This window comes from Cricetulus griseus, chromosome 2, assembly GCF_003668045.3.
Source record: "Cricetulus griseus strain 17A/GY chromosome 2, alternate assembly CriGri-PICRH-1.0, whole genome shotgun sequence".
Taxonomy (NCBI): Eukaryota; Metazoa; Chordata; class Mammalia; order Rodentia; family Cricetidae; genus Cricetulus; species Cricetulus griseus.
The window spans coordinates 256,433,823-256,461,621 of record NC_048595.1 but is presented as its reverse complement, the minus strand read 5'-3'; the positions used below and the strand labels follow the sequence as shown (position 1 = coordinate 256,461,621).

The 27,799-nt window shown below is 41.2% G+C and overlaps 1 protein-coding gene across 2 annotated transcripts; it reads left to right on the top strand.

Annotated features, from left to right (window-relative positions):
- Positions 1-251: 251 nt before the first annotated feature.
- On the top strand, positions 252-27,799 carry Nus1 (NUS1 dehydrodolichyl diphosphate synthase subunit). Of its 2 annotated transcripts, XM_027402099.2 has the most exons (5): positions 258-784; positions 15,423-15,548; positions 16,339-16,488; positions 22,544-22,643; positions 25,003-27,799. In XM_027402099.2, exons 1-5 carry the CDS (start codon positions 370-372, stop codon positions 25,091-25,093), a joined length of 882 nt encoding a protein of 293 aa, XP_027257900.1. In that variant the 5' UTR covers positions 258-369; the 3' UTR covers positions 25,094-27,799. The 2 variants fall into 2 exon arrangements, with proteins under 2 accessions (XP_035296243.1, XP_027257900.1); XM_035440352.1 differs by lacking the exon at positions 16,339-16,488 and having other exon boundaries at positions 252-784.

Sequence of the window (27,799 nt, the reverse complement as noted above, 5' to 3'; positions counted from 1 at the left end):
GAAAGGCCCCAGGCGTTGACGCTCCGCCCTCCTCACCCCAAGGGGGCGCCAGCGCCCCGGGGCCCGCCTCATTTTCAGGCGCACGCTCTCCTTTCGCTTTGTGGCGGCTCCAGCCTCGACTCCCGGCCGCGTCAGAGTTCCGTGGCAGCCAATCAGAACTGTCCATGTACTAACGGGGGCGGGGCTGCCGAGGGCGGAGGAAGATGGCGGCGGGGGCTAGGTGAGGTGTTGGCAGTGGCGAGGGGCTCGGGCGCGGGGGGTGGGGGGACGCGGAGCGATGGCCCGCGCCGGCCGCTGGGGCGGATAGGACCCCGTCGCGCCGCGGGTGTGGGCCGGAGGGCGGAGACGGTGCCCGAGCGCCACAGGAGTATGACGGGGCTGTACGAGCTGGTGTGGCGGGTGCTGCACGCGCTGCTCTGCCTGCACCGCACGCTCACCTCCTGGCTCCGCGTTCGCTTCCGCACCTGGAACTGGATCTGGCGGCGCTGCTGCCGCGCCGCCTCCGCCGCGGTCCTAGCGCCGCTCGGCTTCACGCTCCGCAAGCCCCCGGCCGTCGGCAGGAACCGGCGTCATCACCGGCACCCACCCGGGGGACCCGGGCCGGCCGCCACCCATCCCCGGCTGCGCTGGCGCGCGGACGGCCGGTCCCTGCAGAAGCTGCCGGTGCACATGGGCCTGGTGATCACCGAGGTGGAGCAGGAGCCCAGCTTCTCCGACATCGCGAGCCTCGTGGTGTGGTGTATGGCCGTGGGGATCTCCTACATTAGCGTCTACGACCACCAAGGTGAGGCCCGGTGGGAGGCGGGGTGCCGGGGGCGCTTCCGAGTCCGAGGACGACACGTCTGGCTAGTTGGCTCCCGGTCGCCTTGCGAGGCCGCCGCCCTCCAGGCCCCGCGAGTTGAGGTGGCTCTCGGCCCTTAAGTGTAAATCCCAGTGCCGGCGCTTTCGAGGAAGGGAGATCAGTGTCATTGAGCATGGGCCGAGTCTTTGGATTTGGTTGTGGATTTTTAACATTTAAAAATTTACTATATCCCGTTAAGGTAGATGGTATCTATTTGGCTTTGTTTCACAAACGAGGGAGCTGACATTCAGAGCATAAACTGATTTGCCCAAGGTCACAAAAGTAGTAACGGGGAAATAATCGTAAGCAGCCTGCGGTATCTTCAAAGTGTCTCTTCAAAGGGCTTCAACGCAGTCTCATTTTAAGTGCTTCCAGGCAGTGGAGGATTTATGCAAGAGCCCTATCGTAGGTTTTCCAAACGAGCTCTTGGAGTTAGATGGCATTTGAATTGAGTTCCTGAAAAGTGTTTGAGAGTTTAGGTAGGCCCAGAACAAGATGGTGCACCCGTATCTCTGAAGCCTGGAACGTGTGTGATCCTTTATCCTCACTGGCCAATACAGGACTCCATGAGGTTGACTTCGTCTAAGTCGTGATCGAGGCAGTGAATTTCATCACAGTTTTGTTAAGGGCACAGTTCAACACATACTTCATGGCAACAAGCCTAATACACCATGCCAAATATATTCCTCGGAGTCTTGCCTTCACCTCGTGTACTCTCTCTCAGGCTGATGGGGAGAAAGGCACACGATAGGTGGATGATATTTGGGAGAGAAATTCTGAAGATGGTGTAGAGGAGATGAAATTTGAGTAGGGCATTGAAGAATTGGGGGAGGGGGGAGGGCGGGAAGAGGCTCCAAATGTCGGGCTTGAATTTCCCAGTCCTAAATGCAGTGGCATTTCCGTAAAAGATGAACATGTGATAAGGTTGAGTTAGGAGGGGTTGGGATGCAGGCAAGAAAAATGACTGCCTCATTTTTGGCTCAGTAAATTGCCTGCATGCCCCAGAGAAGCAACTTGAACTTTACTTTGAAATCTTTCTCAGTTAGCTATTTAAGTGCTGGGTTTGGCTAGGGTAAGTAGTAATCACTGACTGCTTTATCGTTGTTTAGCCAGCAAGGGTTAGGTTCCACTGAGCCTGTCATCTGAAATGATGATTTACCCTATAGGGTAAAGCTTAATACAGTCAGAGACTGACCATATAGAACTTCCTAAAGACTCAAGAGATAAGTAGAAGTCAGGAGACTTAGGTGACACAGTCCTTGCCTAAACCAGTACAGCCAGTAGCCTGGGATATAATATGGCAATACAAAAGGGAAATTAAAGACATTAAGTAATGTGAATTGACTTATATCCGGTAGGAAGGAAAATAGAGAGCGGAGTTGTTTGACACAACTTTGTCCAAGCAGAGATTACAGTACCATCACACTTCCTTGTTCCTGCAATTCCTGTTACTGCGCTTCTGAGGTGACTCAAGTCCTTTGTCATGTGCTCTTAGAGGGAGAATGATTAGCAATGAAAATGAGTCAACTTACAACAAGTTGTGGCCGAGAACTGAACAGAGCTTCAAGGATTCTGTGTGCTACCACAAAAGCATTTTTAAGTGGTAATTTCATAGTTTGAATAAGAGATCTTCAATTTACTTATCCTGGCTTTCTGACGGATTCATGCATGAAGGAGTAAATGAAAGCAGTCTGGCATCTAATGTTAACGTGTTAGGAAACAGATCGTTTTAGACGCATAACGAGGAAAAGTAAGGCAGGGAAGAGATGAGAGCTGAAAGGCAACCATGAAGAGATAACGTTTTAAATTGGGTGACCAGGGACAGAGTCAAACTTTTGAATAGATAAAGATGTTTAAACTTTATTTCCTCCAATATGCTTCTACTTAAGCTTGTTTCTGTATAGATACTTAGAAAATTTATGTGTATTGCCATATACATAAATGCTGCCTTCACTAAATACCTGCCTTGCTATAGAGGTCTGCAAAATGAAGTAAGTGTAAGAAGTGCTATAACGTTCAAGGAGAGATGTCTACTATGCATTCATGCAGGCTGCTACATAAATCAAAAATGACATCTGAGTATGAAAGACTTTAGGGGGAGAAAAGGGATTTCCCTTAGAAGTGCTGTTGCCCCCACGTGGCTCTAGGAAGAAGGGACGATGGCATTTGGATCGGAACTATAGGATTTGGGGCTTGAACGCTGTCCTTTCCCTGTACGTAAACTGGAAGTGCCACCTCTTTGGTCAGATTTTGATGAGGTTTCACTTAAACGATAGCATTGAATGGAGCCCTTGGGAACAGTGACTAGAACAGGTAAGTTTCTTTAACAGAATGCTGGAAAAATAAGGAAAGGTGAATGCTTAGGCAGCTGTTTTGCTTATATGTGGTTTTGTAGAAATCTATACCAGAGTTCAGTGTTTTAAAAGAATTATGTGTGGGTTCAGTTCAGTTGTGCAATTTTCTTTGGGGTCACTTACATAGATTGCAGTCAGATAACTGGCAGGGACATGAAGGTTGTCATTATGTGTCATCCATTGTATGCCTGGTTTGTAATGGCTGGAATAGGAGGGAGGAGATGGTTATCTGTCTTCATGTGGTTCCTGCATGGCTACTGTGGGCTTCCTTATGTAGTAGAGGCTTCAAAATTATCAGATTGCCTCCAGATCAGGTGTTCCCAGAGTCAGACCAAAGCTGCAAGGCTTTAGGACTGAGCTTAAGCAACCAGGTACACATCTGTCTTGAATGAAGGAAATAGATTTTACTTCTCAGTGGGAAAATGGCTTGTGCCTCAAGATAGAGCTGAAAGGAGTTGATAGCAGCCACCTTGGAGACAGATTTACTGATTGAATTTAACCCCAACCCTACATCTCTTCAACCTCAATTCTGTATTTAAATAACTCTCATTCTAATTATGATGGGTTTTAGATTGTTTTTAATCCCTAGACTAAAATGCCCATTGATCTTTATGTACTTTGAAGTGTCTCTTCCTGTGAACTGATGGTCTTGCTTGCATGCTTTTGTAGGGGCTTGGTAGGCTGGCCTTTAGTTTAAGGTTCTCTTGCTTTAGTTTCTCCAGTGATGAGATTACAGGCTTGTGTTCAAACCTACTGGCTGGCTGGCTGGCTGGCTGGCTGGCTGCTGGCTGGCTGGCTGGGCTGGCTGGCTTCCCTTCCTTCCTTCCTTCCTTTCCTTCCTTCCTTCCTTCCTTCCTTTCTTCCTTCCTCCCCCCCTCCCTCCCTCCCTCCCTTCTTTTCTTTCCTTTTCCTATGCTGCCCAAATCCTGGCCTCAGATGATTGTGTGTTAGCCTCCCTAAAACTGGAACTGTAGGTTCACCTCATAGCCACAAAAACAAAACCAAACAAAACAAACAAACAAACAAAAAACCCACAACAACAAAAAAACACACATTTCAAGGATGTTTTATATATATTAGTTTTTGGTGGTTCTGAGGATCAGACTCTGGGCCTTTGGCAAGTTGAGCACTGTAGCCCTAAGCTATTCAGTTAAGCCTTGCACTTTTTTAAAATTATACTTGCAAAAACTTAATTTGATTGTAATTTCTGCTGCATTCATACATTGGAAATTGAGGTTTTCTTAGAAGATTGGTCAGGCATTTTTGAGCTCACAGTTCTCATAAGGAGAATTGATTATTTTGTCTACATGATTATGATTTAGGAAATGATTATGCTGTGTGTTAAAAACTGTACTGTCCTCTTTGTGCAATTGTGTTGATACCACACAATTGTGTTGAGAAGGATTCCTTGGAATGTTTCTAGGAAATACTGATTCATCACACTTACTGATCAGCTGAATTAAGATAGTCCAACCTGGGCATCTCTATTTTTTAATCAAGCTACTTCTATGGCATGTCTGCACACTGGAGTTGATGTTAACATAGAACACAAGCTACTCTGGTACCTGCTTTATGTAAGATTAATCATAGGCTGCAGCTGGAGCCTAGTGGATATAGTACTGAGGCCCTACATGCACATACCACACACTTTGTCTTTCACATTGTTCATGTGTAATGATAATTTGGGGGTAGTGTTTATTATAAATTGAAATGAGTCAGCAAGGAATATTCAGGCAGCAAAAATATTTTGTTCTTTCTGCTTTTAGCTCTTTATTTGTCAGTCTGTCCTGTGCAATTGTTTTGGGGTAATGATTTCTTACACTAGCCCTAAGGGGACTGCCCAGTGCCACCTCAGCTTTCTTTACTAATTTCTCACTGGTTTCTGTACCTTTTATTACACCATATTTTGGTTTCTTGCTGTCAACTCTTTTTAGAATGCCTGGAGTGCTCACTCAACCACCACCACCTCCTCCTCCTCCTCCACCTCCTTCATTATACAGGGTTTCTCTGTGTAGCCCCTGCTGTCCTGGAACTCACTCTGCAGATCAGGCGGGCCTTGGACTCACAGAGATTCACTTGCCACTTACTCCCTAGTGCTGAAATTAAAGACGTGCCCCACCACCACCCAGATCACTGATCCTTTTGAGTCCATCCTTACCTCCTGTTAGTTCATCTTGCCTCTGCTTTAGTCTGTTCCTGGATCTCCTAAGAACATTGGGTACCTCTAAAGATATTTCTGTTTTCTTAGTGTGTCTGCACTTGATGTTTATACAATAGAAGCTCCTTGGATGTCATCTCTACTTCTCCCTGTTGTTTCTGTCAGGATATGGCTTGGTGTTAAATGTCTGCCGTGTTCAGGCAGTGTTGCTGGTTTTCTTGTACTTCCAGGTCCTGCAGCTGCTTCAGCCCCAAATAAGCACATGGACACTATATTAGTTATAAAACTGTTGGCTGGTGGCTAGTGCTTCTTGTTGGCTAACTCTGTCTTAATTATTAACACATAACTACTAATCTATGTATTTCCACGTGGTCTTGGCTTACTGGAGAATAAATACCTGAACTTGCTACTCCTTTGGTGGTCTACATGGCGACTGTCTTTGGTGGTCTACATGGCGACTGTCTTTGTTGGGCTCCCTCTGCCTATCTTTCCCAGTATTCTCTTCATCTCCTAGTCCTGCCTGTCTTCCTGCCTTATTGGCCAACAATGTTTTATTCAATAAGAGAAACATATATACAGAAGGGCTTCCCCCATCAAGGCAGTACACATTCTTTGACTCGAGCGTGCTGTGCTTCCCATATACAAGCATAAGGAGCTGAGTTGCAGCTCTCATTTCTCGAGGGTGAAACCTAGAATCCAGGAAAGAAAACTCAAGTCTCTTCTAGTCTGACCTATGGCATAGATGCTAGCAGAAGGTATGACTCTTAATAATGGTTGTTCTCTGTTGAATTAAATAGGTGCCAGATGTATTGAAAGTCCAAATACATTCATAATGATTGTATTTGATAAACTGAACAGTATACCTGGGGTGTTTATATTCCCTTGTATAGAAACTCAAGGGAACCTCTGTCTCTACTCCTAACTCTTGCCTAGAATTTTGCATTTTACCTCACCATCCCCAGATGTTGTATTCTCATTTTTCTTGCAAAACACTCTACCAGAATCCTATCCTTGATTCTTAGAGCAGCCAGCCAAGCCTGCCTCATTGGGTAGCTCTGAGTCATTTCATCCCTGCCTTGCTTTGTCTCGGGCTCTGTTCTGCTTTTGTTTCTTGATGTGAGGAGTGATGTTATTCTCAGTACTCGTCTGTTAAACTGTAGTTCTAGATCTGTGAGTTAAGCCTTTTGAAACAAGTTACTGTTTTTGGTTCCTATGTGTGCTTCTTAAGTGAAGGTGTTTTCAGAGGCCAGAAGAGGGCATTAGATAGTTACAGTCAACTGTGAACTGCCTTCTGTTGGTGCTGGGAAGTGAACTTGGGTCCTCTGTAAGAGCTGTACATGCTTTTAATTACTGAACTATCTCTTCAGCCCCATATGTTAAATTCTAATAGTAACAATTATTTTTTGTTATTCTTGGGGAAAAAAACCATTTAGCTAGTTGGTATGGAGGTATGTGTGTCACAGCACATCCATGGAGGCCAGAGAACAACCTGCAGGAGTTGTTTCTCGTCTTCCTCCATGTGAGGCCCAGGGGGATTGAACTCAGGACTCCAGACTCAAAGACAAGTGCCTCTGCTTCTGAGCAATTTTTCCATCCCCTTTGTTGAATTCTTACTGTGTGGTACATGCTATACCAAAATGCAAAAATTCTAAAGGATTTCCAACTCAAACAGAGAATCAGTAAGCCAAGAGACACACCCCTCAGGGATCCAGGTCTAGGATTTGAACCAAATTTTATGTAAAAGCTTTTGTTCTTATAACATGTTATTTTCACCCTTTAGAGAACAGACAATAGTCACTTTGTAGACTGACTAGATTGCATCATTTTCAGGTCATGGTGTCATACAGGTGATAGACACTTCATAAAAAGGATTTAAGGCAGGCGGTTTCCCTTATCTCACTGATCTAAAGGGTCACCTGAGCTGTTGGAAACCTGCTTAATCACCGCAGTTTAACTGGAGCACCTGCTCTCCAGGAACTGTTTGTCAGATAAGCAGAGCTATGAAGCCATTCTTGTTTCAGAATATGGCAACTTTAACTGGAGGTGTTTCTGGGAGGTTGGGGTGGGGTTGGGGTGCTTGCCTCACATGTGTGAAGCCCTGTGTTCAATCTCTGATGTTGATGAAACAAACAGACAAATTAAATAAAATATGCAGCTGGAACTGAGAAAGTCTGTGTGTCATCTTCAACTTACACTTGTATTGGAGGGCTTACGCCATTACACGAAGCCTGTTTGTTTTCTTACTACAGTAGATTAATGTTCTAGCATAATTGTTCATCTGTGAGGTATCCCGAGGCTCTCCATTAAAATAAAATAGTTTAATGACGAACAAGGGTTTGAAGGGTTTGTTGTTTATGACTGTGGTAGTCATGTAAAATTTTAGTATATATTTTTTCTTCATTTAAAATAATTGTACTATTAAGTATATGTTTTCTTCTCCAGTAACATGATTGTTATGTTACAGAGGTTAAATGCAAGTAACCAACAGGTAATTTATTTAGGTCTCTAGTTGAAAAAAAAAAAAGGCATTCAAATTGAAGGCATTGTCTATAAGGAAATACTGCTCTAATTGCATAGCTTGGAGGAGCTTAGTAACTAGGAGAGACTGTTTAGTGTTGTCTGTCTTTGTCTTGTGAATCCTTTTTGCTAGTTGTTTCTTCAAAGGTCTACTTCTACAGAAGGAACAATTGTAAAAATTCTAACAGATATGTTAAGTGTATACTTTAAAAGTCATTTTATCTTATATGTTTGATTATACATTTCATATGAGTTTCGAAAGAACCTTTATGAAGTACAGGCAAGATTTGTTGAATGAATACTTGTTTAATGTTCCCTGGTTCTTTAATTGTGGCACATGCTTAGCTGTAGGGTGGGCCGAATGTTGAGACCTGAACATGACCCTGGAATGTCACTTCTGTGTCAGAGCAGAGATTTTAGAAGACTATGATAAGGGGGCTGAGGGCTGTATGTGATCGCCTAGGTAGACTGGTGGACTTGATTCTGTGTGAAATGTTGATATTCCTGGTCTCTGTGGCACCATGTTGGCTTGGATTTCTTTCTTTCTTTCTTTCTTTCTTTCTTTCTTTCTTTCTTTCTTTCTTTCTTTCTTTCTTTCTTTTTTTTTTTTTTTGAGACAGGGTTTCTCTGTGTAGCTTTGGAGCCTATCCTGGCACTCGCTCTGGAGACCAGGCTGGCCTTGAACTCACAGAGATCCACCTGCCTCTGCCTCCTGAGTGCTGGGATTAAAGGCGTGCACCACCAACGCCCGGCCTGGCTTGGATTTCTTGATTCACATCTGTACCTGTTGACTCGTCCTGGCTTCTCTTTTGTTTCTCTTCTAAATGTGAACTGTATGCAGATCCTTGTCTTTCAGCTCAACTTGGCTATGAACAGCTGGAAAAGTGCGATATGGATGGTTTAGTGCTGTCCAGGTGTCTCTCCTGATCTGTGATTTTTCAGCATCACTGTGTGTTGACTTGCAGTTTGTACCTCTAGCCACTATTGCCTCAGATTCTGTATCTCCAATAGTACATGTCCAGAACAGTACTTTTGAAAATCCCCCCAGATCTGCCACCTCATATTATTCTCCATCAATTTTCTTATATTCTGTCGAATTGCTGTCTGCCATCAGGCCTTTTTAGCCTTATATGGAGTATGTCTGAAATGTCCCACTTGTACTGGTGTTAACTGCTCCACCCAAATTTCAGTTGCTATCATCTTTCATTTGTATTACTACACTAACCCCCTGATTAATCATTATTTAGCTTCTGGCCCCTCTATAATTTTCTGTAGCAGAAAATTACTTTGGGGTTGAATACAGAGCCCATGAATCCTCTGCCACCAAGCCAAATTTTTAGCTCTTGGCTTTTCTGAGAAAGCATCTCACTCTAGCTCAGACTAGCCTTGAACTCACTATGTTTCCCTGACTGGCCTTGAACTCAAGGTCTTTCTTCTTCCCAGACCTAACATTATAGGTGTACACAACCATGCCTGGCTGTGATCTGTTTTATTTTTAAATAACATAATTCAAACTCTGAATAAAACCCTCTAGTAGATTCCTATTGTAATTAGAATGCTAAATTCATTGCCAGGAATAATGAGCCTCCTTTTGTTGTGTTCTTTGCTTTCTGTCTTTCTTCCTTTTTCTTTTTTTTTGGGGGGGGGGGTATTTTAAGACAGGGTTTCTCTGTGTAGCTTTGGCACCTGTCCTGGAACTCACTCTGTAGACCAGGCTGGCCTGGAACTCACAGAGATCTGCCTGCCTCTGCCTCCCGAGTGCTGGGATTAAAGGTGTGCACTACCCCACAGCCCAGCATGTTGTGTTATTTTCAATGTCTAAATATTCCAGTTTTATCTCTGTTGCTGTAATAAAGCATTCTGACCAAAAGCAACTCAGGGTAGGTAGGGAAGGGCGTATGCTTACAGTTCACAGTCCATCATTGGGGAAGTCAGGGCAGGAACTCAAACAGAAACCAAGGAGAACACTGCTTGGTGACTCTATCACAGGCGCATGCTAAGTTACCTTCTTAGGACCCAGGGACACTACTTGGGGATTGATGCCACCCACAGTGTACTGGACCTTCCTATATGCATTAACAACTTCCCACAGACATGTTCACAGGTCAGTCACATCTGGGTGATCCCTCAGTTGAGATTTCTCAGGTGACTCTTGGCTGTGTCAAAATGATAATTAAGTTAGCTGGGACAATCCCTTTTCCTACTTTCCTGTTACAAGGACACCCAAGAATAATAAATACTGAGTGAGTGGTAATTTAGACCTGGATTTCAGATCAAATCCTTCAACCCCTAAGGACAATTGCTTGATTCACATCAGACAGAAGGACATCCATCCCCCATCAATGCACCACTGAGTCTGGCTTAAAATAGATGGTGAAATTGCAATACTATATTTTGCTTTCTCAAAATTGTGTTTTCAGATGGGTTTTCCTTAAATTGGTTAAATCCAAATGGATACGAGTGCTCACCCTATTTTTCATTTCAGCATCCCAGGATCAGTCAGATTGTAGACCGCAAATATGGTGGATTATGAAATAAGGGGACAAAAAAGCTCCCACATACCCTGTGCTATTACTTGAGAAATTATGTCAAAGTCCACCTTTTGCTTGTTGCCTTTCTTGTGTCTCATGTGACACATGTACAGACTTTGATTACCAAAGAGAATTGTAAGCTAGTAATGCTCACAAACTTTATGGATGAAATAAATGCCACAGAGTGTGACCAGTTATAGGGATCATCTGTGCAGCATTTGGAATTTTCCTCGTAACCTGTTTCATGTAAGCCTTGGAGAGAATCTATAGCTTATATTTCAGCTGTTCTCTGCCCAGTGTAGCCTAGAGCAAGGGACTCTCTGCAAGTCTGGCTCAACCATTCCGCCTTGTAAATTCTGCATGCAGTCAGGAAGTGTCTGCTTGTATTGTGAGAGCTTCCTGGAAACTAAACTTTCCATTTGTGTCCCTCAGGTTTTATTGTTAGTTGGCACTTTGTGCATTGATAATTCGACTTATTAAATAAGCACTAAATCCCTGTTATATGGCCGGAGATTTGGGGGAAAGAGATGAATAAGCTAGATATTCACAGTAAGAATAGAGTTCAGTGATGGAGGTGGTTGGTTAAGTAGACACTGCTTTGAAAAGGACAGTATGTTTATTAAGGTATTTAAAACAAAATCTCTGTGAATTGGGGGAAGAATGGGAGGACAGTATGTTTATTAAGGTATTTAAAACAAAATCTCTGTGAATTGGGGGAAGAATGGGACTCTGGATGGAAATAACACTTTAGCTGCTCTGTGAAGAATTGGGAGAGTTGTACAGGCATAGACCTTTGAAGGTCATGTAAAGGATAGGGGTTGGGGTGACTACATCTGTTTGAGAACTATAAGGTACTCCTAAGTTTGTTGGTTATAGAGCTACAAAGAAATAGGTTGATTTATTTCTTAAACATGTATTATTTCTACCCATTTGCTGTGGAAGTAGAGACAGCAGTGTTTAATGTTGAGTGGCTTACTACACTGGTGCCATTGAAGACACTGAAGTTAGAATGTGCCAGCATGGAAGATGTACCCAAAGCTGAGTAATTTGGTAGCCTAATGAAACATTGTGGAAGGGGCAGGGAATCTGCTGCCTTTACCACAACCTTGCCCACCCACCTCATCTGCTTATAGTTCTCACTCTGCCTCTTTGTCTCCATTCCTTACCCTGAATGCATAAAACTTCTACAGCACCGGCCCCCACTTTGAGATGAGGTCTCAGCCTCCAGTCATAGCCCAGGCTATCCTGGATTTTAGGACAAAGTCCAGGCTGACCTCAGGTCCACAGTAATCACGCTTATTTTAGCTTCCTTAAGTGTTGTGATTATAGGTGTGAGCTACTGTGCCCTCCTCCAACTTGTTCTGATTGTTTTGAGAGCCCCCTCACCCCATCACACACACATACTCTGTGTAGACCTGGTTGTCCTAGAACTTGCTCTGTAGATCAGGCTGGCCTTGGACTCAGAGATCTGCCTGTCTCTGCCTCCTGAATGCTGGGATTAAAAGTGTACCATGACTGTCCCTGCTCACATTTACTTGTTTACAGAAATTCAAGGTAAAAGTTGTGGTTTCATGAACTGGATGTAGTAGGAACAAAACAATACCTTCCTCTTATTTAAAAATTTGAATGTTTTGTTCAACATGGATGCCTTTACATCAATTTTATATAGATTCTTATTAGGCTTCTTGACATACCTTTAAACATGTATCCTAAATTTTGCCATGTTCATTTACCCTCGTTCTGCCCCCTAGTGGATTTAAAGATTTATGAATTAGACTCAAGGAAAAACCTGTGGCCAGAAAAACCTCTGAGAGCCAGAGGGCTCTCCCTTTGGGGAGCTAAGAGGACTGGCCTGGACTCCATCCTAGTAGATATCAAGACTCTTGTAATATTTGTGTCTGTATTATACATTTATCTGGTCTTTGAAGTGGCACAGATGTTTTTGTATTATACACGTGTGAGGTTTTTGACTTGTACTTGACAGCATGTGTAACTATCACTGCTCAAGTTAGTGTGTTTAAAAAGAATTTACTTTAGTCTTAATCACACATATGTGCAAGTGTGAGTGTAGGTGCTCATAGAATCCAGAAGAGGACATAGGTTCTGCTGGAGCTAGAGTTACAGATGCTTGAGCTGCCTGATGTGGGTGCTGGGAACTGAACCTGGGTCCACTGCAAGAGCAATATATTCTCTTAACTGCTGAGCCACCCTTCAAGGCCCTGCCCACTTTTTGGTAGGAGAGAGCCAGTTCTTTCAGGTTGTCCTCTAACATTCGCTTGCATTTGTGTGGCTTCTTTTGCCCCATGACAGGCAGGCAGGTATTCCCACCCAAATAAACAAGTTAATTTAAAAAAATAGGAATTTTTTGCTACCTAGTATAAAAGCCATGGAATGGTCTTCATTCACTTCTTATGTCATATCTCTATACTCAGGTTGTTTATAGTAGTCTTTAAACTGAGTCATGTGTGGGGTCCTGTAGTAGTAGTCTGTTGCCTTTCTATACGTTGCTTGTAAACTGTTGGATGCCTGTTTGGCAAGCAGTATGAAATAAAAATTAGAGTCATATTTCACTCCTTTTCTCATAACATTTGCATCAACAGCCCTTGTGTGTATTTTGCACATTCCAGACTGCACTTTGTCCTAAAATTTCCCATATCTGATGGCCTCTCTATAGGTATCTTTATGATTTTTTAGATTCAGCTTAGCACAAATCTTGCTTTGAAAATTGTTTCACTTTATTTATTTACTTATTTAGTGTGTGTGTGTGTGTGTGTGTGTGTGTGTGTGTGTGTGTGTGTGTGTGTGTGTGTGTGTGTGTGGTGTCAGTGAATGTGTGCCAGGACATGTGTGTGGAGGTCAGAACACAACTGTGGGAATTGACTCTTTTTACCATGTGGGCTTTTGGGATTGAACTCATAGCAAGCACCTTTGCCTACCAGTTGAGACATTTTGTGGGCCCCCAAGTCTTGCTTCTTTAATAAGCCTTCTTTCATCGGAAGACATTGCTTTTTATTATTGCTTGTCTTTGCTGTGAAGAGTCACCATGACCACAGCAGCTCTTTCAAGGGAAAACATTATTTGGGACTGGCTTATGTTTCAGAGGTTTAGTCTGTTGTCATCATGGAGGGAAGAGAAGCATGGGGGCATGAAGGCAGACATGGTGCTGGACCAGTAGCTGAGAGTTCTACATCTGGATTGAGAGGCAGCAAGGAGGAGAATGAGCCACAGGCTTGGCTTGAGCTTCTGAAACCTCAAAGTCCACCCAGTGACACACTTCCTCTAACAAGGCCACACCTACTCCAACAAAGGCACATGTCCTAATCCTTTTAAATAATGCTACTCCCTGTGAGTCTAAAGAGCTCATTTTCACTTGTATCACCACACTACTGTTCTGTGGATGAGTCCAGCTTGGTATTTGCACGCAACTGATCCTCTACCTTCTTTTCCTGCCTCCTCCCTTCCCCTCTGCTCCTCCTCCTCCTCTTCTTTTTAAGCTAGATGGTTAGATGGGTGCTACATAGTTTTTGTTTTTTTCTCCCCTCTAAGGTGGTCAAACTGTGGTGGTCAAAAACATTAACTTGTATGCATTGTTGGAAGATGAAAAAACATTTTATTTTTGTATTTGGGTTTAAATTTTTTAAGTGTTTTGTGTGGTCCTGCTTCTTCCTCTGGATCATTGACTGTCTTAATTCAAGAGGGAGGAGGGAGCAGAAGTGAGGAACAGAGTTCTGATGGCTGGGGATACAACAGAGATAGCCCTCCTGGAGATAACTTGGGCAAATCAGCTCATCTTTATTCCAGAGTATAGGAAATATATGGGATTGATAATCCTGGGAATGTAGAACAAATAATAAAAACCCAGAGACAGATATTGAGGTTCAAGCTAAAGATCAGAAAAGCAAAGCATCCAACCAAGGCTCTTACCTCTACTAAGGGTCAGACCAATTGGGGCGATCCTGTCCTCATCGTGACTGCAGACAGACTGACTCCTGTCCCCTCCGTCTTATGTTCCTGTCTAGTGCTGGGATTAAAGGTGTGCACCACCACCCAGCCTCTATGGATAACTAGTATGGCTGCTGGGATTAAAATGTTTGCCACCACTGCCTGGCCTGTATGGCTAGCTAGTGTGGCTAGCTTTGCACTCTGATCTCAGGCAAGCTTTATTTGTTAATCATAAACAAAATATCACTATATGGGGAAAACTAATTTGCATTAAGTGGCACGCTCCTATTATAAGGCTTTGTATGTGGCAGCAGGGCGTATGGCAAAGCTCCTAGTACAAGTCTCAGTTACCATATGTGTAGTAGGGAAAGGCTTCTGGTAGCAAACTATGCCATGGGTCATGTTAGAGGTAAATCATGCATCCAAGCTTATAGACAGCTTTCAGATAAGGTCAGTCCTCTGGGCCTAGAGACATTTTCCAGACAAGAGCAGGCAGAGAGCAGGAAGTCTTTCTGGGGAGGAGCTAGTCCTCCGTGTTGCTGAGCTTTGAGAAAGCTGCCAGGCTATGGTAGACAGCCAACTCTTACCAGCAGGGTCTCCCAACAGTTTTGCTCTTATTTTATTCTTTACTTTGTGCATAATTTATGCTGCTTTCTCTTATTATAAAACAAATAAAATAGAGGAAGTAGCATTTGATATATCTAATAATTCTGCAGAGAAAAGATGCTAGATTAGGAATCAGGAGTAAAGAATTTCTAGACCAGCCTCTTCAGGACACTGATTTCAGTTTCAGCTAAGGGCCCTCTTAAAATTCCTTCCGGAGTCCTAGTCTGTCATATTCACATAGCTTCCAAGTAGCTGACCTTTTTTCTGGCTGAGCCTGAAGCCAGACTCTTATGTTAACCAGCTTTGCTGTCATGTTTTCCTTTTAGATTCTAGTTCGAGACTAGTCATTACCGCTTTATTTGAAATGCATCCTGTTTTGGGTCTAGTATTGTATCCACAGCAAACATCCACTAGTCATTGAAGAGTATCACCTGACCTGGTTGTGATCTGTTTGCTCATATTTTTTTTTTAAGGTATTTTCAAGAGAAATAATTCCAGATTGATGGATGAAATTTTAAAACAACAACAGGAACTTTTGGGCCTAGATTGTTCCAAATACTCACCAGAGTTTGCAAATAGTAATGACAAAGACGATCAAGGTAAGTATGTGTGGGCAATTCGGCACCGCCATAAGAAAATGTGTTTGTGTTTCAGGGCAGATTTTGTCACATTCTTCATTTATTTTGCTCTTTTAGTCTTTATTGTCAATTATCTTGCTAGAAGATAATATTCAGAAAATAATACAATAGCAATTGACATTATAGAGATGAATCCACATTAAAGAATCTATTTAACCATGCAGCTTTTATAGTCCTGTGAACAGAGAAGTCCAAGAACAGATACATTTATAACAGTAAATTTAATGAGTATATAAATTAATGCAAAACTGGTTTTTCTATAGGGTAATATGAAAGAATGTTTATAAGTAAAACTTTCGTATTGTTATTTGTTATCTAGAGTATAAAGTAGCTTCCAGACAGAGTCAGGTAGGCATATGGACAGTGCACACATAGTCCACTGAAGCATGGTTTTCTTTGGTCTGAAGTTTTATGTTATTACTAAATTGACTATGAGTGTAGATGGCATTTTTAGATAAGAAAAAATTGTAGTTAGCCTCTTTTGTAGAGGTTTTACTCACTATACAAAGCTACTTTTAGAATTTGGATAAAGTGGTATGTAAAAAATAGACACCACTGTGACCTGGGGTACATGGCTTCTTTCAGAGGAGCATAGCAGGTGTGTTTGGATACTGACGCTGAAGAACTTGAGTGGCTCCCAGTTACCACAGTTGTATCTTTATTTTGGTCTGAACTTACTTCATAAAACTGATTTTGAAATAAAAATGGAAGAGTGTGTTTTAAATGTTATCTTGTCTGTTTTTTTCTCTAGTTTTAAATTGCCCTTCAGCAGTGAAGGTGCTGTCCCCAGAAGATGGAAAAGCGGGCATTGTGAGAGCTGCCCAGGACTTTTGCCAGTTAGTAGCTCAGCAGCAGAGGAGACCCACAGATTTGGATGTAGATCTGCTAGACGGCTTACTTAGTAAGTCAGGAATGTTTCCCATTTTGTCTCTCAAAGACAGACGATAGGGAATATTTTGGTTCTTTTCATTCTATACGCTCTGTTTTGCCTGGCCTCGTGGCTTGTGCCTGTAGTTCCAGCAGAGGCAGGCAAATCTTTGTGGTCCAGGCTAGCTAGCCAGGGCTAAATAGTGAGACATCATCTTTGGGGGAGGCTTTTATTGTTGCACCCCTTACAGTTCTGACATTTAGTGACCCACATGTGGTGATTTCAGGTTATGGAACTTATCCTTGCACTCAATAGGAAGATTTAACAAAAGAAAAGGATTAAAAAAAATCCCAAACAAACTATGTATTTGAGTATGTGTCTGGGCACCTGGGCAACAGTCAAAGGATAGCTTTCTGGAATTGCTTTTCTTCTTCCAGTACATTAGAATCGCTCACCAGGCTTGGTGATAAGCACCTTTACCCACTGAGCCATCTTGCTGGTTCAAGGAAAGGGTTTTTAAGTATTTTTTCTTTTTCAATGAATATTCTTGGAAGTAGGATTTTAGTCCTAGTTTTCTGTCCCTCTTTCATTTCTTTTTCCTTTTTAGTTTTTTGTTTAGCTTAAAGAACTTTATGGGGGCTGGAGAGATGGGTTAAGAGCACTGGCTGCTCTTCCAGAGGACCTGTGTTTAATTCCCAGCACTCACGTGGCAGCTCACAGCTGTCTGTAACTCTAATTCCAGGGCATCTGATAGCTTTACACCAACTCACATAAATTATTATTTTTTTTAAAGAGCTTTATTAGTAGGCAGTTCCCCAAATACAGTTTTTTATTCAGGCCTCCTTTCTGTGTTTGTTGTGTTTGCTATGCGGATGAACCACTGTATGCGTCATATTTGCTAAAATACAGCATCACAGGTAAATGTACACACAGATACATGCATGTGCATCCCCCCTCACCCCATACTGCTGGTGAAAGTCTTCAGTTTGTTTCTCTCTTGAGCCCTTAGGAACTTTTGCTTAACTCTGTGGTCCTTCTTACTAGTATGTCCATTGATGGCTTCTGTAATATATCAAGTGATATCAAGTCATTGAGTTTTCACTTGTTACCATAGAATGTTATTTACCTTACTTATGCATTTTCTGCCTCAATTATTTTCCTTAGCTCTTCATTCTGGTCTTCTGCCTTAATTTGCTAACTATTTGGGTGACTGCTCTCCTCTTATTTTCTGTCACTGGTTAACTGTTTGGGCTCAGGGAGTAGTAGACCATTGTAGGACTATTTCACAGAGTTACTGAGATAGTCACTATTTTTTGGACATTTAGGAATTCCTGGATATATCCTCAATGGTAGCCTGGGGTGGCCTATAGATGCCTTTCAGATATCTCATTGGGATGTTATTGAAGTGGTGAGCCAAGGAGCTTCATTGTTTGTTAGTTTATAATGAAAATCTATAGACTTCAACAAATTATTTTTTATTTTTTGAGATTAATATTTCTTCCTTCCCCTTCTTCTCTCCGAACCCTCTCCATTACCCCTCCACATTGTTTTTAAATTCATAGATTTTTTTTTTTTTGCATCATGTGTTGTTACACGCACTCCCCTTATTGTTGTTAGCCCCCCCCCCCCCATGTAACCTGCTCAGTCTATTCAGTGTTACTTGTGTGCATGTTTTCAGATCTACCCATTTGGTATTGGATACCCAGTTGGTGTGTTTATGTCTAGGGAAGATGATTTCTCCTCTCAGCAGTCCTTAGTTGCCTGCAGTTCTTTATGTTGGGTTGAGGCCTCATGGGCTTTCCCCTGTGCACTTTAGCATGTCTTTCATTGTTGTTCTTGCTTGGCTCATGTTTGGCAGTCATATTGTTGAGACTATATGGATGTAGATTCTCACATTACTAGGAGACACACTTTCACAACAGATGCTCTGACCCTCTTGCTCTTGCAATCTTTAATGTAGATTTTAAACTTAATTAACTGATAGGATATTACCAAACACTCTGAGCACCATCACTCTCAAAGTCCAACTGTGTTCAGATTTCACTTGGCCCTCCAAACCAGTGGCAACCACTGATTTGCTTTCTGACTAAATTTTGATTTTTTTTTTAGAAATTTTTTATTAAAAGCAATCAAATAATATGTAGACTTTCATGTCCTACCTAATATTGTTTTTGTTTTTTTTTTCTAACATAATGTTTTTATTGATTATTTGGAAATTTTACATGATTCACCCCAATGACTCACTTCCAAGACCTCCCAGGTCTGTCCCCCACCTTTGTGACCGCCTCCCCCCCAAAAAAAAGGAGAAGAAAAAACAAGTCCAATTTGTGTTGTCCATATACTCACTGGAGCATGGTCACACTCCCCATGGCCAGCCCCTTAAAGGAAACTGGTTCTCCTCCACCCACACCGCTGCCAGAATTGTTTTGCTTTTAAATGAGACAGGATCTCACCATGTAGATGAGATATGGCTGGCCTGGAGCTCACTGCATAGAACAGGTTGGCCTTAAAACTTAGAGATCCACCTGTTTTTCTTTGCTTCTGGAGTGCTGGGATTAGCCCAATAAGCATAATGCATTAGTATTTCATTACTCTTTATTCTTTTGTTGAGTAGTATTCTATTCTGTGGATATAACTCAATTCATCCACTCACCAGTTGCTAGGCATTTTGTTTGTAGTTTTTGGGTAATATTGGTATGACCACCTGCATGCATGTCTTTGTGAGGGTGTGTTTTTTGTCTAAGGTAGATACCTAATAATGGAATTGTGTCATGTGAATGAATATTTCATCGTTAGAAGAAATTGCTACACTGTCTTCTAAATAGGTTATCTATTTTATATCCTTAACAGCAAGGTAGAAGTCTCTATCTTCTCATTCTTGCTGAAGTACAGTGCTCTCTGGGATTGTTTTATGTTTGTCTTTTAAGTATAATTTGAGCCCTCTAGTATATATGTGATAGTATTTAACTCATATTTTCCTAATGGCTAATGATGTTGAGTAACTTTTATGTGCTAATATGCCACCTGTAATTTATTTGATAAAGTATGCGTGTAAATATTTTGCCTATTTTTACTACATGCTTATTTATGGTGTATGTGTGTTGCACTTGTGTGTCACTGTGCACATGTGGAGATGAGAGGACACAACTTGTAGTAATTTTTTTCTTTTCATTTTTTTGATGATTCAGGGTTCTTTGTATTTTCTTACAAATGCGAGGGTTAGCCTTTTCAGCTTGAAAACACACACACACACACACACACACACACACACACACACACACACACTTTTTTGTTTTGATAAAATATAGTTATTTTGTTAAAATATTTTAAGATAGTAAGAGTAATATTTTTAATGAATAAGTTGAATGTACCATGTCATTTATAAGTTGATAAGATTAATAGATTATCACTCACTTAAGTAGAAACTCATTAGAGCTGTGAATAATATCTGAGAGTGCTAAGAAATATTTGTGAACAAGCAGTTTGAGGTCTGTTAATTAACAGCCTGGAGACTATAGTGTATATTACCAGTATGCCAACATCATGAAGTTCTAATAAAAAATGCAAAATGTTTCAGGCTATATTAGGGGATCAAATTGAAGAGATATAAGAACAAGGGGCTAGGAAGTCTCAGTAGGTCAAATTTGTCCTCTGTACATCCTAGTGTGGAGGCACACACATGCTTGCACTCACACCTCTTGTATCACACAGAGATACAAGAACAAATACAAACTGCACATTTAAGGAGAAGTAATATGACTGTTAGTCTTACCTACAGAAAGAAAACATGGAATAATTCTGAAATTTTCCATTAAGTGATCATGATAATTAATATACTAATATAACATACTGCTTTCCCATAAGTATTTTAAACACATTGCCTCACTTAACCTTCATTTGGGCCTCTAGATTATAGTACTCATATTACCATTATTATTTATAGTGATTATTGTGCCAATGAGATGGGAAAAGGAGACAAACAGAATTACAAAGCTAGTAAGAGGTTCATCTGGGACAACCTAGGCTTAGAAGTTTACAAATTCTGAGGTATACTTTCAAATTCTGAAGCCACAGGGAAGTTGTACATTATAATTTTGGGTAGTTTCCTTTAGCTATACTGCAGTGTGTGTGTGTGTGTGTGTGTGTGTGTGTGTGTGTGTGTGTGTGTGTGTGTGTGAGATCCTTCCCCTCCCATAGTCTCTCCCAGATCCTTCCCACCTTCTTACCCACCAAACTTTATGTTCTTTCTCTTTAAAAACAGACAAAAACAAAACAAACAAGAAACACACAGTTTAAAAAAACAAACACTAAAAATCAAAATAAACAAGCAAAAGACAAAAATTGCCCAAATAAACCAGATGTGGTAGTGCACGCCTTTAATCTCGGTGCTCAGGAGGCAGAGACAGGCGGGTATCTGAGTTTGAGAACATTCTGGTCTACATAAAGAGTTCGAGGACAGCCAGAACTGCATAATGAGAACCTGTCTTAAAAAACAAGAAAACCCAAACAAAGCTGAGGTGTATATACATTTTTAAATCTAGGCTACATCTATAAGAGGAGAGGTGTTGTTTGTCTTCCTGAGCATGTTGTATTTTGTTCAACAGGATTCCCAGTTGCATATTTCCGTGTATTTTAGTCGGGCTATTTATATCCTTCCATCTAGGTTTAGTGGTCATTCAAGGACTTGCACACTGGCGGTGCTTACACACTTGAAGATTCTGACTTCAGGAATCTGTGCATGGCATTGGAAAGTTGAATTTTAAGTTGATACCATTCCTCAAGTCGTCTTGGCTCTGTCTTTACACAAGATTTTATTTTTCCTGTCCTGTCCTTTGGCCCTCCACATGAGTAGTTTGCCACTCAGTCATGGCTGTAGGATTTTAATGTGAGCCCTTATTTCCAGGACCTTCCTGTTAAGAGCCTAGACATTGAGCCTGTATCCTCAGATAAGTACAACTGAGTGGTCCACATACCCCCAAGCCCTTTGAATCTCACAATTGTAGCTCGCAAACTGTGGATTTATTCTGCCTTCTGCCTGTACCTTCGAGTTCTCATTTCTGTCCACACCATTGGGCAGTAAGAAGCAAATCCCCTCTAAATGTTCTTTGCAGTTGGTTTTAATTTTTGTATTTTTAAATGGTAATTGCCTGCCTTTGACCAATATCCACTGCTCTTAAAAGGCTGGTTTTGTTCAGTTGTTTTAATACTTTTTTATGGAGAAGATCTGTTAGTTTCACATTTATCAGGTTTCTCTCTCTCTCTCTCTCTCTCTCTCTCTCTCTCTCTCTCTCTCTCTTTCTCTCTCTCTGTCCCCTCCCCCCCTCCTTGCTCTGTAGGTAGCAGTGGGTCTGGTTTCAGTATTTATGTGTCTAGCATAGACTTTTAAAGGGACTTAGTCATGGAAATGATGCATATTACTGCTTGGTTGGTCTGTAATCCAGGCTCCTCCTGCTGTCTTCCTTTTGGTTGTGGTGTTGGGGGATTGAACTCACAGCTTTTCCGCTTCTCTCACTGCCCCCATCCCGTTTTGATCTCTTTATGTGTCACTGAAGAGCAGTTAGAGCATGGGCCTCTTGGATTATAGTCATATCCATTACACTAACTACTCTGCAAACTTTATTTTCATAGTTGAAACATCCCATATCTGTAACCCCTCCAGCCAGCTCTCATGAAAATGAACAGGTAGAAAATGTCCATGTCCTTGTTGAGTCCAGGCTGCAGCCCCATTTCTCTTTAAGGCTGCTTGAGTTCCAGGGAACAATGAACACATTTACACTGTGTAGCTGGGAATTGGTCTTTTAGGTTCCTTAGCTATATAATATGGGCTTAACTATATAATACGTTTTTGGTTTTGTTTGAGATAGGGTCTCATTATGTAGACCAGGCTGGACTCAAACTCACACAGATCCTCCTCCCTCTGCCTCCTGAGTATTCTTTTGTCTTTTTTTTTTTTTTTTTAAAGATTTGTTTTTATTATAGCATTCAGATAAGGCTTCAGAGAACAGACCGGAACCCTAAGAAGCAACTTACTTGTCAAGTTTGTGTATAAATGGTCCATGCTAATTTTGTGTTTGTCTTTATTCCTAAGGTTCACATGGTTTCCCTGATCCTGATTTAGTGTTGAAGTTTGGTCCTGTGGACAGCACGTTAGGTTTTCTTCCCTGGCAAATCAGATTGACTGAGATCGTGTAAGTAACTGAAAGTGTGTTGGTTTTGTTCTTTGATCCCAGCACTGTACTAGATATAATGGTAATACCTCATCCTTTAGTCTGAGTGGCAAAAATAAGGGCCCATGGATGGAGTGGACAGTAAATATGTGATTGTGTAGATGTTTGATATTGACATTAATTATCTTAGGGGATCAGCAATGAGCAATATCTGAGTGCTGGAGTTGTCCCAAAGAAAAAGTAGGAATCCACTCAGGCATCTGATACTGATAGAAATTTTGCATTATAGTAATGGTAGGAAGCATAGTGAGTGGTAAGGAAGCAAAAGAAAACTTGTGATGTTTAAAGATGCAGGGAACTGGTCCTGTTGGAGGGATGGGGTGGATGAAATGAGGGGGTCGAGGGCTTCAGAGTCTGGATGGTTAATGACAAAGTGAGGAGTTGACTGGGAGTGGAGACAGGTGCAACCTGAGGTAGTACAGGAATGGTGATTTTAGGAGGTTTATTTGGCTGTTATAGCTAGAGTTGTTTGGAGAAAGGATAAAGTAAAAAGACAATTGAAGGGCCATACTGTGATTTTGTGAATGTGAAGGGAATGAAATTACTTATGTAGAGCAGGATTTGCTGACTCCCTCTAAAATGGCCAGAAAATAAATACCTTAGGTCTTTCAGGTCATGTAGTTTCTTTCTACTTAACTACAGTTTGCCCAGCTCAGCAAGTTCAGTGAAATAACCATAGACAGCACATGAACAAATAGGTGTGACTGTTATTTGTAAAAATCAACTATTAACTTGGTAGGAGGAACAAGAGGTCAAGGCCAGCCTGGGCTACGTAGTAAGTTCTGGACAAGCCTGAGCTACCAAGAGAAACTTTGTTTAACAGATAAACAAAGACATTGTTATTTCTTGACCCCTGATTTAGAATAAAAAAGAGGTGTTTTGTTTCATATTTAAAAATTTTCCCTAGACAGGGTTTCTCTGTGTAGCCTGGCTGTCTCACAACTCACTCTATAGACCAGGCTGGCCTTGAACTCGAAGAGATCTGCCTGCGTCTGCCTTCCAAGTCCTGGGATTAAAGGTGTGCACCGCCTTTAATGTGTTACTTTTTAAAATGGTCATTTTAATGTAGAGTTGAGGATTTAGGTAGCAGGTGACACAGATACCTAGCACATCACAGGTTGTCCGTTGTACCTAGTACTCTAGTTCATATTTTGTTGAATTTTGTCTGTATTTTTGTGTCCCCCCTTCAACTCCCAGCAGACTAAGCACATCTCAGTCCTAAAATGAGCATGCTAAGTAGCACTCAGCAGCTTCTGAGACACTGAGGGTAGTGGCACAGTGCTTGAAGACGGGCAGGCAGGACAGTTGATATAGTGTGGAAGAGGACATAGGGATGTTGAAGGGTTCCCTCCCCTTATTTATTTTACATTCCGGCCACAGGCCCCCGCCTAGGAGATGGAGTTTTAAGGGGGACATGAATACCATCAAACATCGTTTGGATAGAGATGGTAAGACAAGGTTGGCAGTAGACATCATCATTTTCATTTTATGTTAAGAGAGTAGAAGGAAAACTTGACTGCTTTCAAAATTCCTCCCAGTTGGAGGAAGGAAGTCAAGAGCTATAGTGGACGAAAACCATAGGTCAGGCAGGAGTTCTTTAGTATTGTGGGGTGTGTGTGTGTGTGTGTGTGTGTGTGTGTGTGTGTGTGTTGTGTGTGTGTGTGTGTGTGTATGTGTGTTAATGTCAGGCAGGAGTTCTTTTGTATTGTGGTGTGGGGTGTGTGTGTGTGTGTGTGTGTGTGTGTTAATGTGACCAGAACTCTGAATGTGGCTTTTGTAATCTGGCTGTGTATTTGGCCCTTACTGTTTTGAATTTCCAAACTTCATTATTAAGCTGTTTAAAGTTGAGGGCTTTTATTTAAAGTTCCCTCGCCCTGTATTCGTGCTGCCTTTCTGACGATTGTCTCCGTGGTATGAACGCTCCCACGGAAGTTGGCAGCAGTGGGTTGGTTGCACATTCAGTTGGTTGCACTATCATTGCTCACTGTGTCATTGTGTGGAGGTGCGTGCAGCTCTGGCACGCTCTTCCGCCATTAACAGTACCGGCTTCAGGATGACCATACGGAGTTCTTAAAGTAAATTTGAGTGCATTATTAATACACAGATTTTTAACTTTAACATAGGTTTTTTCATTAATTGTGATTATTTTTGCTTGAGTTTGACTAAAAAATTAAGTTTGCCCAGCTCAGTAAGTTTGACTAAAAAATTAGCCTGTTCGTATAATTTACGTTTTGCTTCCCTTTACTTCCTTTTGCATATAGCTCCCTCCCCCATATTCTAGTGTATCATCTAACCCCCACCCCCTGTGTTTTCTTTTCAGCTCTTTGCCTTCTCACCTAAACATCAGTTATGAGGACTTTTTCTCCGCACTTCGCCAGTATGCAGCTTGTGAACAGCGTCTGGGAAAGTAGTGGCTCCTGGTTACATAACAGGATTTCAGGCTTTTGGAGAAAAGGACCCAATTGACTCTGATGTTTACAAAGTACCTATAAAACCTTGTACACACCTAGTTCATATTCCTCATAATTTATCAACAAACACAAAAAAGTGTCTTACTTGAGAGTGAATGAGTGTGTGCGTGTGTGCGTGCATGTGTGTATGGAAATAAATTTATAAATGGGGCACATTGGAGAATGGAGTACATAGACCTTCAGCTGAAGCAAGTAGCGGCCATGTCTTAGGAGCTGAGACTTGAGATGGAAAGGCTTCAGCTCCTGCTGCTCCCCTGTTTTTTCGGGGAGTGGAGGGGTGAGTAGAGAGAGCTGGTATAGTTGTTTGTGGTGGGAGGGGATCATTTTGTTCAGTCTTTCTTAGAGACCAAACTTTAATTTTTAAGAATAATATATTGACTTACTAGTGGAAGTATTCTCCTTGTGCGGGACAGTCGGAGATTTCAGATTGTTCACATGTTGAAAGTTTGCTCACCTGTGGAGCAAAGGCCGCCTCCTCAGTTTTCCGTCCATTTCATTTCTGCATTATAGTAAACAGTGGGACTTGAAAGTACTGGTCTGAGTTGTAAAGATCATTTGAAAAAAAAAATCTTACAGCATTTAAGTACAGAATACAAAATATTAAAATATTAGGTGGTTGAAAACCCAAAAAGTGAATAAATGATAATCTTAAAGATAGAAAATTTCCTAAGAGGACAGTTTTGATTTCCTTATGTGATGAGTAGTATGCTATATAGTACCCAAACCATTTTTAAAACGTTTTCATTAGCTTTTTATTTAAAATAAACATTTGAGAGAAGTTAACCGAGGCAGCTTTTTCCCTCAGAAGTAACCTGCTCCTCTCCCGTGCTCCAGTAAATCTCAGTGATGACTTTGCATATGATTAAGTAGGATGGAGGCCTGTATTACCAAAGTCTGTGAGCATCGTTTAAATTGATCTTCTGTATTCTCTTGTGTTCTAGAGAACAGCACTGCTTCTGACAGAATTGTATTCTTGATAATGTTTTTATGTTTTTCCACTGATAATCTTTGGATGGAAACCATTCTTTATATTTGATGGACAGTTTTCAGAAAACTTTTATCAGCAAGTATACAAAAGTCATGTATATTTAGAATAGAGCAGTTTAAATGCTAGGCCCCTGAAATCTGAAAAATAGCAAAGAACCTGGGTTTGGAAAGTATGGTCTGGAATTGCCTGTCAGACTCTGAAGAATACATGTTTCAGCTTTGGATTACAAACCCCATTTATGATTTTAAAAATATACTTGAAATAAAATGATTAAAATGAATTTTGTTCCAGTGACATTACTTTGCACTTCAGTTTTTTGTATAAAATTTTAAAGTTTTAATTTATTGCCAAAATTTTGTGTGAAGCCTCAGTGTATTTAAAGGTTATTAGAGATTTCCCCCCATTTCTGTTTCCTTCTACTGTGATCTGTGTTCCTCTGGTTTTATTCCTCCACAGGGGGAGGTAATTTAAGGCAGTTTAACACCTTTCCTAAACATGATAGGTATAAACACAGACCTTCTGGGGGTATGCACAGCTTTAATGAGTAAAATTTATTGGGCTCAATTGAAATAAGGGGATTCAAGTTTTGCTAAAGCAAAGTTTGCCAAATTGCCCTTTGGAGTAGAGCCAAAAACATAAAGCGTTGAGTTATTATACTTTCTTTCATAGTATAGTACAACAAAACAAATCCATAGCCTATGACCCAAGTCTGTTTTGGCCTTAGGAAAAAAAATCGCTTAAGCAAGTTAAGGGTTTTGAATTTAAATATAGGCATTCAGGAATCTTGTCACTTGGGGTCAACTGCTAATGCTATCTCCACAACTTGAATAGCTCTGGTCATTCTTCAGTTCCTGCCAAGGTCATTACAAGTTGGATGTCATCAAAACTCCTTTTGTGCTCCCAAGGAACTTAGTGTCTTCACATATTTTATTTTAAGTTGTTTCTTTTTGACGTGCTCCATGATGAAAAAGACACCAACTAGGGCTGGAGAGATGGCTCAGAGGTTAAGAGCACTGACTGCTCTTCTAGAGGTCCTGAGTTCAATTCCCAACAACCACATGGTGGCTCACAACTATCCGTTATAAGATCTGGTGCCGTCCTCTGATGTGCAGATATACATGGAAGCAGAATGTTGTATACATAGTAAATAAAATCTTAAAAAAACAAAAAGAAAGAAAAAGACACCAAGTAGAACCCACTCAACAGATGGCATGGAGCATATAAAGAAGTTGGAGCAATTAACTCCATTCCGAAGTCTGATTGTAAATCGCTCCTTGAAACTGACTGGTTAATGTTTGAAGTTTAAAAGCTGATTATAATGTGAATAGCAATTTCTGGTATATTGTGAGTAAGGCTTAAGAATGCCTGTTTTTGACAATAAAAATGTTCCAATATTAATTAACAGTGCCAAATACACTGTGCATATCTATAATTTACCATTTGAATGTATGTTAATTAGCTACTCCCTTCTGTGTGACGGTCCCATGCTTAGTGTCAGTGAAGTACTTGTGATGTGTGTCACGCCTGTAGATTTTGGCAACATGTAAATAATATGTACAGCAAGTTTTTATGATTAAGGAATCAAATTTATTGAATTTTATTATTGAAAGTTGAAACGATGTATGAACAAAAAAAATCAATAAAAGAATATACTCTTT

Excerpts from the sequence above, each read along its gene's own strand:
- Nus1 (XM_027402099.2), top strand. The coding sequence starts at position 370 with ATGACGGGGCTGTACGAGCTGGTGTGGCGGGTGCTGCACGCGCTGCTC. Across the intron at positions 16,489-22,543 it reads TCTGCTAGACGGCTTACTTA|GTTCACATGGTTTCCCTGAT; the intron begins GTAAGTCAGGAA and ends TTTATTCCTAAG. Across the intron at positions 22,644-25,002 it reads ATCAGATTGACTGAGATCGT|CTCTTTGCCTTCTCACCTAA; the intron begins GTAAGTAACTGA and ends TTTTCTTTTCAG.